General features: G+C 30.2%; 1 protein-coding gene and 1 long non-coding RNA gene across 2 annotated transcripts; one reads left to right on the top strand and one right to left on the bottom strand.

The window, feature by feature from the left end:
• The first annotated feature begins 2772 nt into the window (after positions 1 to 2772).
• On the top strand, positions 2773 to 3298 carry LOC141718022 (uncharacterized). Its single transcript, XR_012573900.1, has 3 exons — positions 2773 to 2830; positions 2917 to 3000; positions 3165 to 3298. It is a non-coding gene; the product is annotated as an uncharacterized LOC141718022 (long non-coding RNA).
• A 10011-nt stretch (positions 3299 to 13309) lies between these two features.
• Positions 13310 to 15471, bottom strand: LOC141718383 (uncharacterized). Its single transcript, XM_074520765.1, has 3 exons — positions 15161 to 15471; positions 14892 to 15071; positions 13310 to 14003 (listed from the first exon to the last, which is right to left on the bottom strand). The coding sequence occupies exons 1-3, from the start codon at positions 15469 to 15471 to the stop codon at positions 13310 to 13312; spliced, it is 1185 nt and encodes a 394-aa protein (XP_074376866.1).
• Between the last annotated feature and the right edge of the window lie 2114 nt (positions 15472 to 17585).

Below are 17585 nucleotides of genomic sequence, written 5' to 3'. Positions count from 1 at the left end.
TTGACCTGAGGAGGATGACTAAGAATTTCATAAAATGTATTAGTGTAATGATTTTATTGTACCTAGTAATTTGTAGGAATTTTTTTTATTAAATTTTTTACTTAACTACTACAAATTTTAATATTTAAAATTTTTTCGATTTTAAAAATCGACTCGAGGTCTTTAAAATCGAAATAGACACTGATAGTTTGGTTACGATAACGATTTTTGATTTTTAAAACAGAATATTTATGATTCCAATTTCAGTTTTACGCAAAAATCGAGCCGAACGACCCATACTCTCTCCTAAACATATGTATATTTATAAAAAAATATGTGCATTTTTATTTTTTAAATTATACTTTATATTTTTAAAATAATACTTAATATTATAATGTTGTATATAAATTTTATATAAATTTTTCATATAAATATTTAATATTTATCTAAAAATATTATATTTTTGTTTATTTAATTTATTTAATATAATTATTCAATTTTGTACGAAAATATGATATGAAACATTTTGCACGGATTTATTCGGGTACACATTTTGCTATTATCAAACTTCAGGTACACAAATCACCATTTTCAATTATCGGATACACATCTTGCATTCAAAAAGAAGTTTCCACTGACGGTGTTAAAAAAGTTAACGGTTGTACACAAATTGATTACTTTTGGTAACTTTAGGTACACATTTTGTCATTTTACTAATACTTTGGTCGCGATTGCGATTTTTGATTTTTAAAACAGAATATCTATGGTTCCAATTTCAGTTTTATGCAAAAATCGAGCCAAACGACCCATACTCTTTCTTAAACATATGTAAATTTATTAAAAATATATACATTTTTATATTTTTAATAATACTTTATATATTTAAAATAATACTTAATATTATAACGTTGTATATAAATTTTATATAAATATTTAATATTTATCTAAAAATATTATATTTTTTTATTTAATTTATTTAACATAATTATTCAATTTTGTAGAAAATAGGACATGAAACATTTTGCACGGATTTATTCGGTCACACATTTTGCTATTATCAAACTTCAGTACACAAATTGCACCATTTTCAATCATCGGGTACACATCTTGTATTCAAAAAGAAGTTTCAACTAACGGTGTTAAAAAAGTTAACGGTTGTACACAAATTGATTACTTTTGGTTACTTTAGGTACACATTTTGTTATTTTAGAGTTACGAGTAAACCCGAATCTATAATACCTAATGACTACTCCTTAGTTTACCCATGGGTAAAAAAATTTACCCACGACCCAATTCCTATACGTTTTACTAGATCCATGAACTATCTAATTAACTTAATTTTGACCCATCTTAATTAATATGGTTATTTTTTTAATTTCAAAAACAAAGCTATTTATGGAAAAAATTCTAAACAAATTAAATCATGCATAATTGTCTCCGGTCTGTTACATCTCTCTCTTTCTCTATCTCCTTCTCTCTATCCATCTCTCTCTCTCCCCTCTCTCTCTCTCTCTCTCTCTCTCTCTCGATTGACTGGAGATTTCACCATGGATTACCATTAAATCTCAAACTCATAACTTGATAGTCCGACGATAACAAAATTTTTTAGAATACATACCTTCTTGATTTGTAAATTCGGTTGAATTAGATTGATATATACACGTCAATTACTCTTCTTCTCTCAAATTTCAAATCTCAGATTCTCATTTTCTTCTCTTTCTTTTTGCAGGTTACATGCGGATTTTAATTGGGTTTCCGTTGCTAATGCAACACAACGAACAAACAGGTTAGTAAATCATATTTCTTTTTTTTATTTTTTATTCGTCTCTTCACTTCTTCCTTTATGTAATTTTAGTATTGTTATTTGTATAGATTTAATACGTTTGTACTATTATTGTTTACCTATATTAGTTTGGGTTTAGGCGGAAGATGATGATGGGTTGATTAATTCTACAACAGTGGTTATAGAATCACGAATCAATGTATGTACACCAATTGTTTAATTTTAAATCTTAAACATCTCATTTTTCTCTATTTGTTTTTATTTTTCTTCCTCTTCTTGTGATTTAGTAATATATGTTTGTACATATTATATGCATATCCAATATGTGTTTGTTATATTTTTCAAATCAGTATTTGACAATTTTTGTGTGCTAATTATCTAAAGATCAATGAAAGTGGATATCAAAAGAGCTTTCTTGTCAAGATTACGGTCTTCTCCGATGTTTCAATTTGTAAGATTAATTTTTATTATCTTTTGTATGATCCTTGTAGGAGACGATTTTGTTTTTATTATCTTTTTTTCTCATATTGATTTTCTGTGTATTGTAACTTTGTAGATTTAATTCTTAAATTTTATTTTTACCAGATACAATATTGATATGTTACAAACTTATTCATTTTTGTCTTTTACATTGTATTATTTTTCATTAATGTTTGAACTCGATTGCAGCAATATTGTTCATGACTGGATCCAATGAGTTATTGTCGTTCTTTTTAAATGTTGTGTTTGATGTTTATGCCTTTAGTCTCTGTTCTTCTCGATCTTATAAATCTGGTCATAAAACTTTGGTTCTTTTTAAATGTTATGTTTGATGTTTATTATGAGATTCTAAATTATCCTGATTGAGCATGCATCCTGCAGAACAGGGTTTTCCACCAATTTTTATGAATGAACACATTAGGCTTTATTTAAGTTTTTCATAAATTGTTACCGGTACTTGCAATATTTAAAGCTTTCGATGAAGTTTTTGCAGAGCTAGATACTGTGGGAGAGTCTTTATACAAGGATAACATTCTTATTATGTAGTTTCTTCGAGATAATCTGACCCAATGGACTTCTAATATGCAAGTATGTATTTGACCAAGATTTATAATATAAATTATGCATAACTTTAGTATCTGGTTCCAATATAGTGATTAATATTGGTTGTCCAGGATGACGGGGCTGATGAGTTGAAAGATGTAGCACCCAAGTAAGAAGAGAAGCCAACACTGAAGTTCATAGCTTATGAAGAAGAAGTATGTAATGTTTTATTTTTAAACCTTAGATGAATATTGATCATTGATCATCAAACTATTACAAAAATATCACTATTTATGAGGTCGTCTTGGCCAACCAGCCTATACTTGGTAGTTTCTAAATAATGGTAAGAATTTCTCAGTTTTTTATTTGTATTTCGCAGAAAAAATGATGGCAGAAGAAGATTAAAGATGAAGAGGTGCTACATAGAATTCCCAAGTTACATAAGAACTTTTTTTGGTAGTTAAAATATTATTATTTCTAAACTTTATTGGATCATGGTCTATTTATTTTTGGTTAGGGGAAATAGTTGAGTTCAATTTGTTAAGGTGAGTTAAAACCAAGGTATAATTGCATGCTTGGCCTCTAGGCTCCCTTTAATCCACCCGTGCCTCTTCAAGAGACTTTGTTAACTGATTTAATATTTCTAGCAGGAACTGATGCCAGGATTATGATTGCTTCTCAAGAAAGGTTGCATGTGCAACTTCTTGAAGATCAGTTGGTAAAGTTGCAGATATAATTTTCTAGAAGGGGTGGCACTCTGGATATATATTTTGTTACTAATCTTTCTCGGATATATGGTGCTAATTAACACCTACAGGTTTGATCTTGATGAAGGTTTCTTTTAAATTCTTGGCTTTGAGAATCATTTTTTTTATCTAGACACGTGCTACTTGATCTTGGCCTAAAACTGCTAACAAAATAAAAGAAGCTACCAAGGTATGTCACCTTATTTCATTGAAGAACCGGAAACAAATCATTTTCCCAGGACAAGTATTTCATCAGATTGTGGTTAAATTCCTTCATAATCATAGATATTCTCTATTTTAGTCTTAGTATCTATGGTTCAAATTATTAGTTTCATATTTAAATTTGGAATGAGATATGATAAATTTTAAACAAACATACATATTTCCATCTTTAATGGTCGCTATTTATTGTCAGAATTCAAATTAATAATTGATTTGATGCATGGGTTGCTGAAGGACTTGAGGATCAACTAGCAAATAGTACGAATACACCAAAATGCTTAGATCAAAAGGTAATGATGCAGTTGGTGCAGAATTTCATGATCTAAATTATCAATTGGAAGGCAAACAAAAAAGTTAAAACCTGTAGCCTAACGTATAACTTGATGGTATGTTATTTTGAACACATTTACATGTACAATCATAATATTCGATAGATCAGTGTTAATATATGAGAAGATGATTTTCTTAAAAACTATTGGATACTATTAATTTTAAACCTTCATGCTTGAAATATGGTATAGACTTATAGTCGCACTATCAGATTTTTGGCTTTTTAATAGATGAGATTAATGACATGTATGAGTTTACCTGAAAGATTATTATCCTATTTTATATATGTCAAAAAAGCAAGGTAACTTAAATTTACTCGTACTCCTTTAGTGTTATGTATGTTTGTTTAGATGTTTATGCTATCGAAAATTATAACTGATTTTAAATTTGTTAGTAAAATTGAGATTGAGTAGATAAAATCTTAAAGATTCAGCAAATCTGGGAAGTGGAAGAGGTTAACTAAGATTTTGAATTGATAATTAATTTCTCATATGCATCTGATATCCCATACATTAATTAATATGAAGAAGTTCATGTTCCTTTTCTGAAAACCAGTTGTTGCGAGATTAGGCTCGGTCGGCTTTCAAAAAATTGTACCGATTAAGCAGGGTTCAAATGAGAGTTTACGACATTACTCTTTTTTACTTTCAGGTGACATTCTATACTGATACTTTAAAACCAATCTAATACAACTGATAATGCTGCGAAATTTTTAGATAAATTAGACTTTATACTTAGCTACGAAATTTTTAAAATTTTACCTACAAGATATGAAAGCTTAAGGTGTTCCTCAAGAACGGCCAGTAGCCTATTTAGGCTATGAGTCTTACAGCTTCAATAGTTGAGGTGGCAAGACTACTCTCATAGATTTCTTGGATGGTAGGAGAATATGCGCCTCGATTGAAGGAACAAGAACTATATCCCCGGTAAAGTAAATTCGTATATAACAATCAAACACATTTTCTCTCTTCCCAGGTATTATAATTTCCTTATAAATACAACTTATATAGAAAATAACTTCTCATTGTAAAATATTCTTAATGAAAATTTCATCAGTAATATTGGTACTATGTCTCTTAACTGTTGTAACTTTTAAGGGAAAGTAATAATCTACCACCATGTTGATCTGCTTTGTTCTGAACGTCTATTTTGTCTGCATATTTTGTAAGTAAACATGTTGATTTTGTGAAAAACTACAAATGTAAATATGAGCATCACATTGATCCAGGGAGCATTACAACGTTTCCGGCCTCCCTTTGTGAATTAGTTGAAAGATTAAAGCACTAGAAATAAATATGGAGGAATGACCTACATAAAGTCCAAAATATTTTCATTTTATCAATCTGGAGATTCCAGACCAGTACATCATTGATCAAGTAGTTTCTCTTTGGTTTTTGGATGTAAAAGTTTCGCGGGCTAGGAGTAAGGATTCAGTGAAAATTTAGAAACAACTAAACCAGCAGCTATACCAATAGAAGTAAGCATTGTGGTTGTAATAGCTTCCTTTTTACATTCCCATAGGTTAATGTTATGCTGGAATTCAGGCTGACCTGGTCTTTCTGGAAAAGTATGGTCTTTGCAGCATTAAAACCTGAAGGGCCAGTATAAAATGGTCGACAGTTAAGCTTAGGGATTTCAATAGGAAGGAGTTGAGAAAGACAATTGTGACAAACCATAAATGGTCCTGCTCGAGATAATTGTATATAATTCTTTGTTGTGTTATATAGTTGACATTGAGTAAAATGTATATCAGGATACTAAAATTTTTGATGAAAAGGTTTAAACTCTATAGCAAAAAAAAACTCAAGAAGTCTGTGTTAACCTCATAGAAAAGTTCAGAATAAGTTTAAATTACTTATGGAAGCAGCTTTGCCAGTTTGGAAGGAGCTAATCATGACATACACACATAGGTGATGAGATAACACAGTTTGCAGAACAAAATTCCAAGTTCCAACTGGAATATTTTGACCTAGAGAAGTGCTGCATTTTTTTTGTTATAAAAATGTTCCTCATGTGAACTTCAATCAAATCAAAATTTGGAATTCATTATAATCTTAAAAATCTTAAAAGTAAGTTGGGAAAATCCTAAAGCCCTTAAGTACATATATATATTAATGTGTCTATTTTTATTTTCACATTATTGTATACTTATTTAATATGAATAAAAATGTTGCACGTTAAAAAATGTCAAGTATTATTCTTTTATGTATTAAAAATAAAGGCCAAGTTGATTATTTTGTTATGATTTATTTAAATTTATGTCTTTAAAAAAAGAAGTCTCATGTTACTATATATATAATTTATTTATTTTTATCATTGTTTGGTATTTTGAGTTTGATTAAAATAACTAAAATTTTAACTCTTTAACTTTCACATAAAACTTTTGAATATATTGTACATAATATATATTTTTATTACAAGACAAATTTTAAATAATTATTTAAAAAAATTTAAATAATATGTATTATTGTACATATTTAAATATTTGGACAAATATTTCTTGAACTAATATCTCTCAAATGTTATACATATTATCTTAAATTTAAAAATTATGTATCACATAATAAAAAAATATTAACAGTATTAATATTAATATTTTATATAAATAAAAAAATTCTGTGTGAAAGACTACACATTTATATGTATGTACAAAATTTGTTTCAATTTTTAATATGGTCCTACAGATAATTTTGTTAACACCGAAAAGAAGAAAATTACTTTTATATGTATTACATTTTTCTGACAATTTATAATATGCAAATATTTTTATAAGAGTAAACGAATTTTGACTATTACAATAAATTTTTAAAGTTAAAACAATTTATAATAAAATGATATAAAACAAAAAATTAATTTAAGGATTTGATACAATCTTATTTTGCATATATTATAATATTGTTTATAAGCCTTAGGTGCAACTTTAATTGATGTTGACAAAATATAATTTTATTTTTACTGAAATTAAGTTTGATATTTAAGCGACAAAGAAATATAAATAAAAACTCCATTGAATAAAACAAAAATACATAGTGCGACAAATATTTTGAACCTTTGTCATAATTTAATATTGTCTTTTTTAATTATAATTTTTTTAATTTCTCTACATATTACTAATAATATTAAAATTAAAAATAAAAAATACTTATTTACGAAATAGTGTTGTATATAAATTAAAATTAGAAATAAAAAAATAAATATATAAATTAAAAACACATCATATAACACAATAAAATAAAATTAAAAAATTAAAAATATATAAATATTTATAAGAGAGAGCACATATTTTTAAATTTATGTATTAAAAAAATAAAAAATATAAATATTATTCATTTTTTTGACAAAATATTATTCAATTAAGTACATATCATATACATACTTTCTTACCTTCAATGAATATTATCATATATGAGCATCTAAATATAAATTTAGATATTTCTCTTCTTTTTTTTACTTTTCTTAACAACACCAACCTATATTTTAACCACAAAAAAGACTTTTGTGTCTCAATACTAATTTATTTTTTCTCCAATTTTTCTAGAAATATCAGTATCGAAAATAAAAATTTAAAAATTAAAACACATTTATCAAACATTAATTTATATTAGCTTTAATTATGTATCATACATTTTTGATTATAGACATCTGTTATTTTTAAAGATTTTTAGTTAATATTAAATAAATTTAATTTCTCTTTAAAATTACTTATAAATAATATCATTTCAAATTATTTTTTAAGAATAATTTATATTAAATGATGTACAAAAAATGTTGTGTAATTTTATACAATTAAAAGATTGAGTTTTATGGATAAATTTCTCCCTTTTTTGGTTCAAATCCAACTTACGCTATTTTCAAAAAGGTCGACTGCTATACATTATAATTCTACACTTTCACTCAAGAAGATTTAAAATAGATTGAAATAATTTTTTATTAAATAACAAGTGCAATAAATTAGAAAAATATATCTTACAATAAATGTTATCTAAATTACACAAAAAGTTTATACATTTTATTATAAATTATGCATGATAAATACAATTTATCATAAAGGGTAGTGTTTATTTTTTTATAGCCAAATTTAAATCAGATTTCATTAATAAATTAAAAGATACTCAATCGGGATAAATCCCCAATCGATCATGGTTGAAAATAAATAAACGAGCTAAATAGTTAGCAGTTTTGTTTCCACATTTCTTAACTAACCGAATACAAATATTTTCAAATTTAAAATTAAGATAATGGTTTTCTGAGCAAACCATCCTGCATTTACTCGGTAGTTTCACAATTGTCACTCACATTAATTTTATGGATATCAAAAGAGCTTTCCTCTAAAGGCTATGATTATCTCTCACATTATAAGGTTTGTCTATATGATATTTCTATTTTTAATATCTACTTTATTATTGTGTGTCCCCATGGTTTGTTTAAATCTTGCTGAAGGTTACCTTATATTATCACCTTTATCCCGGTGTCTGTAGAAAGATAGTTTTTCATAGCATAACTATTGAATCATTTCGGGAGCAATTATTTAAGGAGCTACTGAACCAGTCAAAAGAAAAGGTACAAATTTACATCGTCAATAGTTTGCATCAAGAAAAGGAAGTCATGTTGGAGAATCAAAATTTGTGTCGACGGGTATTTCAACCATCCTTATAGTACTTTTATGTCATCTGTGTCGTTTTCAAACCTGATTAGCAGTTGATAACGTCAGATTTTTTGTTCGAGCCCTCATCTACCTTTCTAATCTAACTAAAGTAGGTTATAAGGTTAATATCTGAAGCAAGTGCATATACTACATCTATTTATGTACATATTTGGTTATTGTTGTAATTTCGTCAATATTGTTTTGTGTATGGTGCTTCATGTACGGGTAATCTTAGATTTATGTGAAACACTCAAACATGATATCGGTTTTAAGCATGTTGAAGGGGATTTTGACTCACCTACAAGAAAATGGTTATCAAAATAACTTGGTAATCATCACACGCTGCTCAAGCATAGGGGAGTAAAAAAATGTGGTATCATTGATACACATCCTACATTATTTTCTTTTAAAACTTATTCTCCTATTATTTTTTTTGATATTATTAGTGGCAAGTTAAAATACAACATATTTTATAAATATTTCAGAATTTAAGTTTTTTAAATGGAACTAATGAATATGCTTTCTATACGGGTGATTATGCTATCGATGTGCGTATTTTTATACCTATATCACTTTCATCACCCTCAAATGCAAGTCACGTGTGACCAGTTATATTGTTTCATTTTTTACTGTGTTAGACACAATATTCATCAATCAAATTTTCTAAACTCTCAATTATATTCTCTGTGATTACAATTCATAGAGAATATTGTGAATACACAAACTCTCAGTCAATTAATCAATGAAAATAGTGCATATCTGTTTAAAAGTTGAAAATATTATACAACTCTACCGTAATCAACTTCGTTTAACTGTACTATATATTCACATATCTGGGCTCCTACCCTATACTCAAACATCAGAAGAAGATAATAGAGGTACACATTCTTGATTTCGTCACATATAAATTGAAGTTCTATATTAATTTATTAAGTTTCTCCTCTACTTGCATTCAGATATGAAAGGCCATCAGCATTTGTCCGCTTTGGATGCTACTCAAGTAGCTTGGACATTGAAGGTTCGAGCGACAAGAATGTGGATATCAAGGAATGGTCGTGGGGAGGCAGTCAAGCACAATCTTATTTTGTTGGACTATGAGGTGTGATTTAAATATATCAGTTGCATTTGAACCATTGTTCACATCTATTGGAGCATACTCTACATATTAGCATCCTGATTTTAATCCTGATGCTTAGAAATCCTGATTTCTTCTACAACAGGATATGAATCAAATCAATATATGTTCCTGGATTCCTCCTTCATCAGGATATAAATCAGGATCAGGATCAGGATATGAATCAGAGTTTGTCAGCATCAGGATTAGAATCAGGATGTGATTACAATCTTAACTCTCAATTATATTCTCCGTGATTACGATTCACAGAGAATATTGTGGCTACACAAACTCTCAGTCAATTAATCAATGAAAATAGTGCATATCTGTTTAAAAGTTAAAAATATTATGCAACTCTACCATAATCAACTTCGTTGAACTGTACTATATATTCACATGCCTGGGCTCCCAACCTATACTCAAGCATCAGAAGAAGTTAATAGAGGTACGTATTCTTAATTTCCTCAAATATACATTGAAGTTCCATATTAATTTATTAAGTTTCTCATCTTCTTGCATTCAGATATGGACAACTATCAGCATTTGTCCACTCTGGATGCTACTCAAGTAGCTTGGACATTGAAGGTTCGAGCGACAAGAATGTGGATATCAAGGAATGATCGTGGGGAGGCAGTCAGGCACAATCTTATTCCATTGGACTATGAGATATAATTTAATTGTATCTATTGCATTTGAACCATTGCTCACATCTATTGAAGCATACTCTGCATATTAACATCCTGATTATAATCTTAATGCTGAGAAATCATGATTTATTCTGCAACATGATATGAATCAGGATCGGGATATGTTCCTAGATTCCTCCTTCATCAGGATATGAATCAGGATCAGGAAATGAATCAGGGTTTTTTAGCATCAGGAATAGAATCATGATGTGATTACAATCTTAACTCTCAATTATATTTTCCGTAATTACAATTCACAGAGAATATTGTGGCTACACAAACTCTCAGTCAATTAATCAATAAAAATAGTGCATATCTGTTTAAAAGTTGAAAAGATTATGCAACTCTACCATAATTAACTTCATTTAACTGTAATATATATTCACATGTCTGGGCTCCCAACCTATACTCAGAAAATAATAGAGGTACACATTCTTGATTTCCTCAAATATACATGGAAGTTCCATATTAATTTATTATGTTTCTCATCTTCTTGCGTTCAGATACGAACGACCATCATCATTTGTCTTCTCTGGATGCTACTCAAGCAGCTTGGACATTGAAGATTTGAGAGACAAGAATATAGATATCAAGGAATGGCCGTGGGGAGGCAGTCAGACACAATCTTATTCTGTTGGATTGTGAGGTGTGATTTAATTTTATCAATTACATTTGAACCATTGCTCACATATATTGGAGCATACTCTGCATATCAACATCCTGATTTTAATCATGATGCAGAGAAATCACGATTTCTCCTACAACATAATATGAATCGGGATCAGGATATGTTTTTGGAATTCTCCTGCATCAGGATATGAATCAGGGTTTGTCAGCATCAGGATTAGAATCAGGATGTAAATATGCATAGTATATTATTTCATATCTATATTTTTTGTTAACTTTTTTTAAAAAAAATTGTAGAATACACATATGCTTGCAATCATTCCATTAGCTATTTGAAATTAGTTTGTGATTTCCATGACATCTAGAGTTCAAGAGGCTTCCAGCAAATCTTTTAGAAAACTGGAGAATCATTTCATCTTGTGCATCATTTAGATTGTGGTTTCCAATCATCTCCGTATTTGGTATTCCAACATTGGGTTTTGCAGTATTATCATTTCCTTCGACCTCCATGTCACTTGCTACATCCACAATTTTTACATTTTGTTTTAAGTACAAATATAAGACAATGATAAAAATATGACTCATGCGTATCTAAAGGAGACTACAAACTTATAAAGGAAACATAACAAATTTCATACCCATCTCAGCAACTGGAACTGGAACTGGACCTGTATCTCCAAAAAGAAAATAATTGCCACTCGAAAGACTCCTCCCGCTACTTTTTACTATAGAACGTGTTATTTCTGTTCCTTTACACATAACAATCCTTCCACACAAGCCACCATTCATATCTAAACTAAAAAATATCATATCATTTTCTGCTAGACCAAAAAACTTAATCAATTATTTTAATTGATAAATTATTATTAATTTAGCATTTTATCTCACTTGCCACTGAATCCCGTTGACTATAATATGTTCAACACCAAGGAGCTGTTTTTCAGTCTCCCGACCTACAAACCTCGGGATTGTCTGTTTTAATGTTAAAACATACAAGAAATATTGATAGTTTACTAAAAACTCTACAAGAACATTATAAAAAAATAATAATTTAAGCATAACATAGCCATGCTTTAAAGGGCCCTCAGAAAGAATTTTATAAAACGATCTTCTTCCATTCTTATCCCCTGTTTTTTAATTATCAAATTTAAAATGAAAAAATAATCATTACTCTTAAGGGTTTTTCGGGTTATGTAATAAATTATAAAGATATATTACCCAACAAGTTACATATAGGGAGATTATTTAAAATTTCCAGTTACTAAAATTTCAATTTTCTTTTTAAAAGCGTGGACATTTGCAAAGAAATAGCTAGCGTATGAAAAAACGTGAAATGTGCGCTGCTTTTATTAAAAACAAAATGTATTAACCGACATTTATGTATAAATAAATTATAATATTATTAAGTTAAAATATATTTTTAATTTATTTTTCAAAAATTAAAAAATATGGAGCACGCGTAGCGCGGGCAAAAATCCCTAGTTATAGCCCAAGATGTGATAATGTTTGGTAATTGAACAATTATAATTAATAAATTATCTTAAAAATTTCACTTTTACAGTTACTTTATATAACATATAAATTTGATAGTTTTTTTAAAGAAATCTGCAAGTATTTGTATTTTGATAAAAAATAATTAAAAAGTATCACTAGAATGAATTTTTTTTTGTTAAAATGAAAATATACAGGCGTAAGACGAGCTCATAAATATTCAGCCCAACTACATTTTCTGACCCATATGCAAGCTTGGCACAGATCTAGCCCAATACAACACCACACACCAGAGAATCCTATTGCATATGATTTGATTTGATTGTGTAGATTTTTGGCGAGCTTTTGTTTTAGTTCATGACATTGAGATGGACTATTTGCAAAGATTTTGATATGAACAATAACTGCATTCTGTTGATGCACCAATCATTTTTGTGACTTCAGTTATATAGATAGCCGCGTCTAGTGACGGACGCAGGATCATTTTTTACGGGGGGGCACGGTATATACAGTTACTAAAATCAAAATTATATTCCATATCAAATTTGATAGTAGTAACAGCAAAAAAAATCAAATAGTACTATAAACACTGCATATAATAATAGTCAAGTATCTCGATCAAGTGCGTAAGCGTGGTAAATCGGCTTTTCGGGTCATCATATTCTAAAAATTCTGCATAATTGCTTCATTATCAATAGCTGTGAAAAGATCCTTTTCAATATAAGAGACCAGACAATCAATAAGGAAATCATCGCCCATTTTGTTTCGTAGGTTCGAATTGACAACATTCATGGCAGAAAATGTGCATTCCACACTAGATGTTGCAACCGGCAGAATTAAAAACAACTCAACCAAAAGGTATACCAAACAGAAAGTCCTGTGATAATCCACCTCAACCATGTTCTTCGCAATTTCTCCAATATTGTTCAACTTTGAAAATCTTTCATTATTTCTCATTTCAAATATCCATGTTTTCATTTCTTCTTTAAACTCCATTTGATCGGATGGAGAAAATTCTAGTGGGTATAACTCAACTAATCGAACTACTCTTGACAAACAGAAATTTGAGAAGCCATTTTTTGGATCGAGACATGCAATACACATAAGAAGTTCGGTGTTCGATTCTGAAAAGCGGTTGTCCATCTCTTGAATTATACAATCAATTACTTGACAATATATTATAACTCTAAAATGATTGTAATACGTCGTAGCATTTTTACCACGAATACGACCTGCCATATTATCTTCCATATCCCATCCATTGTCTCTTAAATTTTTTAGTTGTCTTTTTACATTTGTAACCAAATTCATAGCTTCAATTATGTTCTGATCTTTCTGTTGCAAAAACTGTGACAACCTATTTGTTATATCCAAAACCAATTTTATCAAATGGGCGATAAAAATAAACTCATAATTTTCGAGTTTATCCAGAAAACCAACTATTTTTTCCTGACTCTTTCTTTAACTCTCATCCTCGTATATATTTTCAAGTATTTGAATAACTAATGACCACATAGAGAGAAGGCGAATTATAGTTTTATAGTGCGAACCCCACCTTGTATCACCTGGTCGAGTCAAATTGGTCTCCCGATTTAACCCTCTTCCACTAGTAATATGACCAGCCTCTAGTTGTTCAACCATAGTTTCGTGTTATTTCTGTCAAAGTTCATCTTTTCGTTTACAAGAGGCACCTACCGCATTAGTGACCATAGACATATAATCAAAAAAAATTCTCACAAATTGATTTCCCTCAAGTACAACCACAACAACTAATTGGAGTTGATGGGCAAAGCAATGAACGTACCTTGCATATGGATTTTCATTTAAGATCAAAGTCTTTAAACCATTAAGTTCCCCCCCTCATTTTCGAAGCTCTGTCGTATCCTTGACCTCTGATCTTCAATATTGACAATCCATGCCAAACAAAAAATTTGTAACAACACTTTTTAAAGAGAGTGCAGTGGTATCTTTAATGTGAACAACTCCAACAAACCGCTCCAAGATATCACCAAGATTATTTACGTATCTTATAACAACCCCCATCTATTCTTTAACAGAATTATCACGAGCTTCGTCAAGTAATAAGGAAAAATACTTGTCTCCAATATCATAAATAATAGCTTTGGTTGTCTCAGATGCACAAGCTCCAACAATTTGCTTATGAATATATGGAGATGTAAGTTGATGATTTGCAGGAGCATTCTGTTTTACAACTTTTCCAACATCAATATTTCACAAGCTATACCAAGAGAGTATTTCCAGAAAATTACCCTTGCGTATTGACATTGATGATTCGTCATTCCCACGAAAAGCCAATCCTAATCCAAGAAGCAACCAAGCAACATCCACACTTGCGGTTAAACGTGTACGGTAGGCAGCCCCTGTAACCTCAATTCCACGTGAGAATTTTCTAGTTATACTTTTCCTTTGATCTTTAAAACCAAAATATAGTGTATGAGCATTTTTGTGTACACTACTATCAAGGACAATGTGGTCCTTGAATTTTGATAATGCCTTTTTCTAATTTCGGAATCCCTTCTTTGTGAATGCTTGATCTCCTGCTCTTTTATCTCCAAAAAGATAACACCAAAAACAAAAAGTTGCATTTCAGAGGAGCTACATTCTAACCAATCCCAATTGTTCAACCAACTAGCCTGAAAACTTCTTTGTCTGTCACCATATTTCGTTAGAGGAAAAATATGAGATGTTGGTTTACAAGGCCCCATTTGAACGTATCTTCTTCTCACATCGTCTCTTATTGCCGGCTCATACTCATTGATCGGTTTACTCTTAGTAGGATCACTAACGATTTCATTAGCTAGCATATTAGTATCAATCCTCACTCTTTTTTCGCTTGATTCCCCAATATTTGTAGTGTTGTCCTGAGGCTCATCAGGAGGGTTTTCACATGCACCTCAAATAATATATCGATCCATCTAGCTTGGTAAATCATTGGACTGCATATGAGAAAAATAATCTCATTAAATTCCAAAAGACTATTCCTCAAATTAAAAACTTAAACTTTAGAAGCAAATGTAAAACTATAAACAAGTTCATACTGAATTATGTTATCATGAATCATAAATTCATGATGAACTCAAATCTCCTAAAAAAATTAACATTTTCATTTTTTTTCCCAAAATTAAACACATCTTTTAATTTTATTTTTACATAAACCAATACTGAGTAATGAAAATCATTAGAATTTGAACATGAATACATTAAATTTAAATCAGATACAACATCAATTTATGAATTTAAAATCAGGGTTAAGATATTAGTGATTTGGGGGTTTACCTCTTTACTTCGTGTGATGTAAAAGTTTGATGCTTGACTGGCCTTAGATTGATCCAAATGTCCTAAACCGTAATTGATACAATTATGAGAAGTGAGAAGCAATTGATAAAAGTTTGAGAAGAAAAATAATACAGTAGATAACTTGATGTGTTGATTTTGTCTGGACAAACAAGTGAGGAAGGCTATCTTGAGGCCCATTTACTAACTAATGGCTGGCCCAAATATGAATTAATATGTACTAGTAATTGAATTGAGTTATTTGACCTTTTTCATATCTTTTAAATTTTTATTTTTTTTAAGAAACTCATAGGGGGCCAGGGCACCCCTGGACCCCCCTCATCTCCGTCTCTGGCCGCGTCTAATATATTAACCAAAGAGAACAGTCCCCAACAATCGTATACTTGAAAAAGTTTAGTTATATTAAATAAGAACCATTGGATAATTCATCGATCTAACAGGAAATAATATGCTACGATAATTGTACCTGACATGCAAGGGAACTGACCAACTAACTAATACATCACTGTGTCATTGATGCAATTATATCTTTTGTAAAAATGTCATTTTATGATTAATGATCCATTTAAGCTGTTACTTTGATTACCAGAAAATTAGACTATTAAGATACTGAGATCGAGTTGTTTGTCAAACATGACCACACCACGAGAGAGGCACGATAAAATGAGAGGGATGTACGTATTTTACACTTAAAACAGTTTCGACAGTAATAACTCTGTTTCTTCCCCGGTCTTCTCCTCTATCACTCGAGCTTGAGCCCAGTTCACCTGGAAGGTGGTGCGTGGTTAAACTGTGATGTGGGGGCTTCTGCAAAATAGAACAGAGGGGGGTTGTGTCCCCCCGGTAACTCTGGTGTGAGAGTAAGAATGGGGTTTCTTGAAGAAGAAGAAAAGGGAAGAGGGAGCTATTCAAAAATGTATGTAGTGGTGTGTGTATATGTGTGTATCAGGTGAATATTTTTCAATCCCTAAAACCCCTTTTTAGGGCCTTTTATAGGCTCCCAATTTTAGGGTTTTAGGGGTTTGTACCTCTTCATCCTAGCCCTTGATGATTCTTGGTTGGTGAATGATTGGATGGCTTAGATTGCTAGTGGGGCCCGACTGTCCTTTGGCAGCTTGGATGTCTTGGGATTCATACATGTGGACGGCTGGGATGCTGGTGTTCCATTTATGGTAACATAGGACAGTTGACATTTTGACTACCAGCCACGTGTCCCGGGGACCACCCCAGTTTGGGCCTGGGGTGTCTTTTCTTGGCCTTTTGTAATGTTCTTTTGGGCCTGATTACATATGGCCTATTGTTATTCCCTAACAATACAACAAGAATTACAGAAGGGGGGTTGAATGTAATTCTGGCTTCTTTTTTTAAAATATTTTAAAACAGTTCTTACTTGATAATATATAAGTGTTTGATTTGCAAAGTACAGAATGAATAAATTATGTGAATCAAAACACAAAGTAATAAAAACACATAAGCTTTTAAAACTTTCTGGTGGATTTGAAAGTATATATATATATATCGAATGAGAACTCTGTGAAGCTTGATCAGCTCACAGCTGCTTACAAGTATGAACAACTAAACTTACAGAGAAATCTTACAGAATACAGCTTGAAAGAGAATGTGT

Source organism: Apium graveolens, chromosome 4, assembly GCF_009905375.1.
Source record: "Apium graveolens cultivar Ventura chromosome 4, ASM990537v1, whole genome shotgun sequence".
NCBI lineage: Eukaryota > Viridiplantae > Streptophyta > Magnoliopsida > Apiales > Apiaceae > Apium > Apium graveolens.
The sequence above is the reverse complement of the archived record's forward strand: the minus strand, read 5'-3'. Positions and strand labels throughout refer to the sequence as shown.

What these genes read in the sequence shown, in the direction of transcription:
- LOC141718383 (XM_074520765.1), bottom strand. Translation starts at nt 15,471, where the DNA reads ATGCTAGCTAATGAAATCGTTAGTGATCCTACTAAGAGTAAACCGATC. An exon ending in GATTCCGAAATTAGAAAAAG is followed by an intron (nt 15,072 to 15,160) that starts GCATTATCAAAA and finishes TAAAGATCAAAG; the next exon opens with GAAAAGTATAACTAGAAAAT. An exon ending in TTTCTGGAAATACTCTCTTG is followed by an intron (nt 14,004 to 14,891) that starts GTATAGCTTGTG and finishes TATAACAAATAG; the next exon opens with GTTGTCACAGTTTTTGCAAC.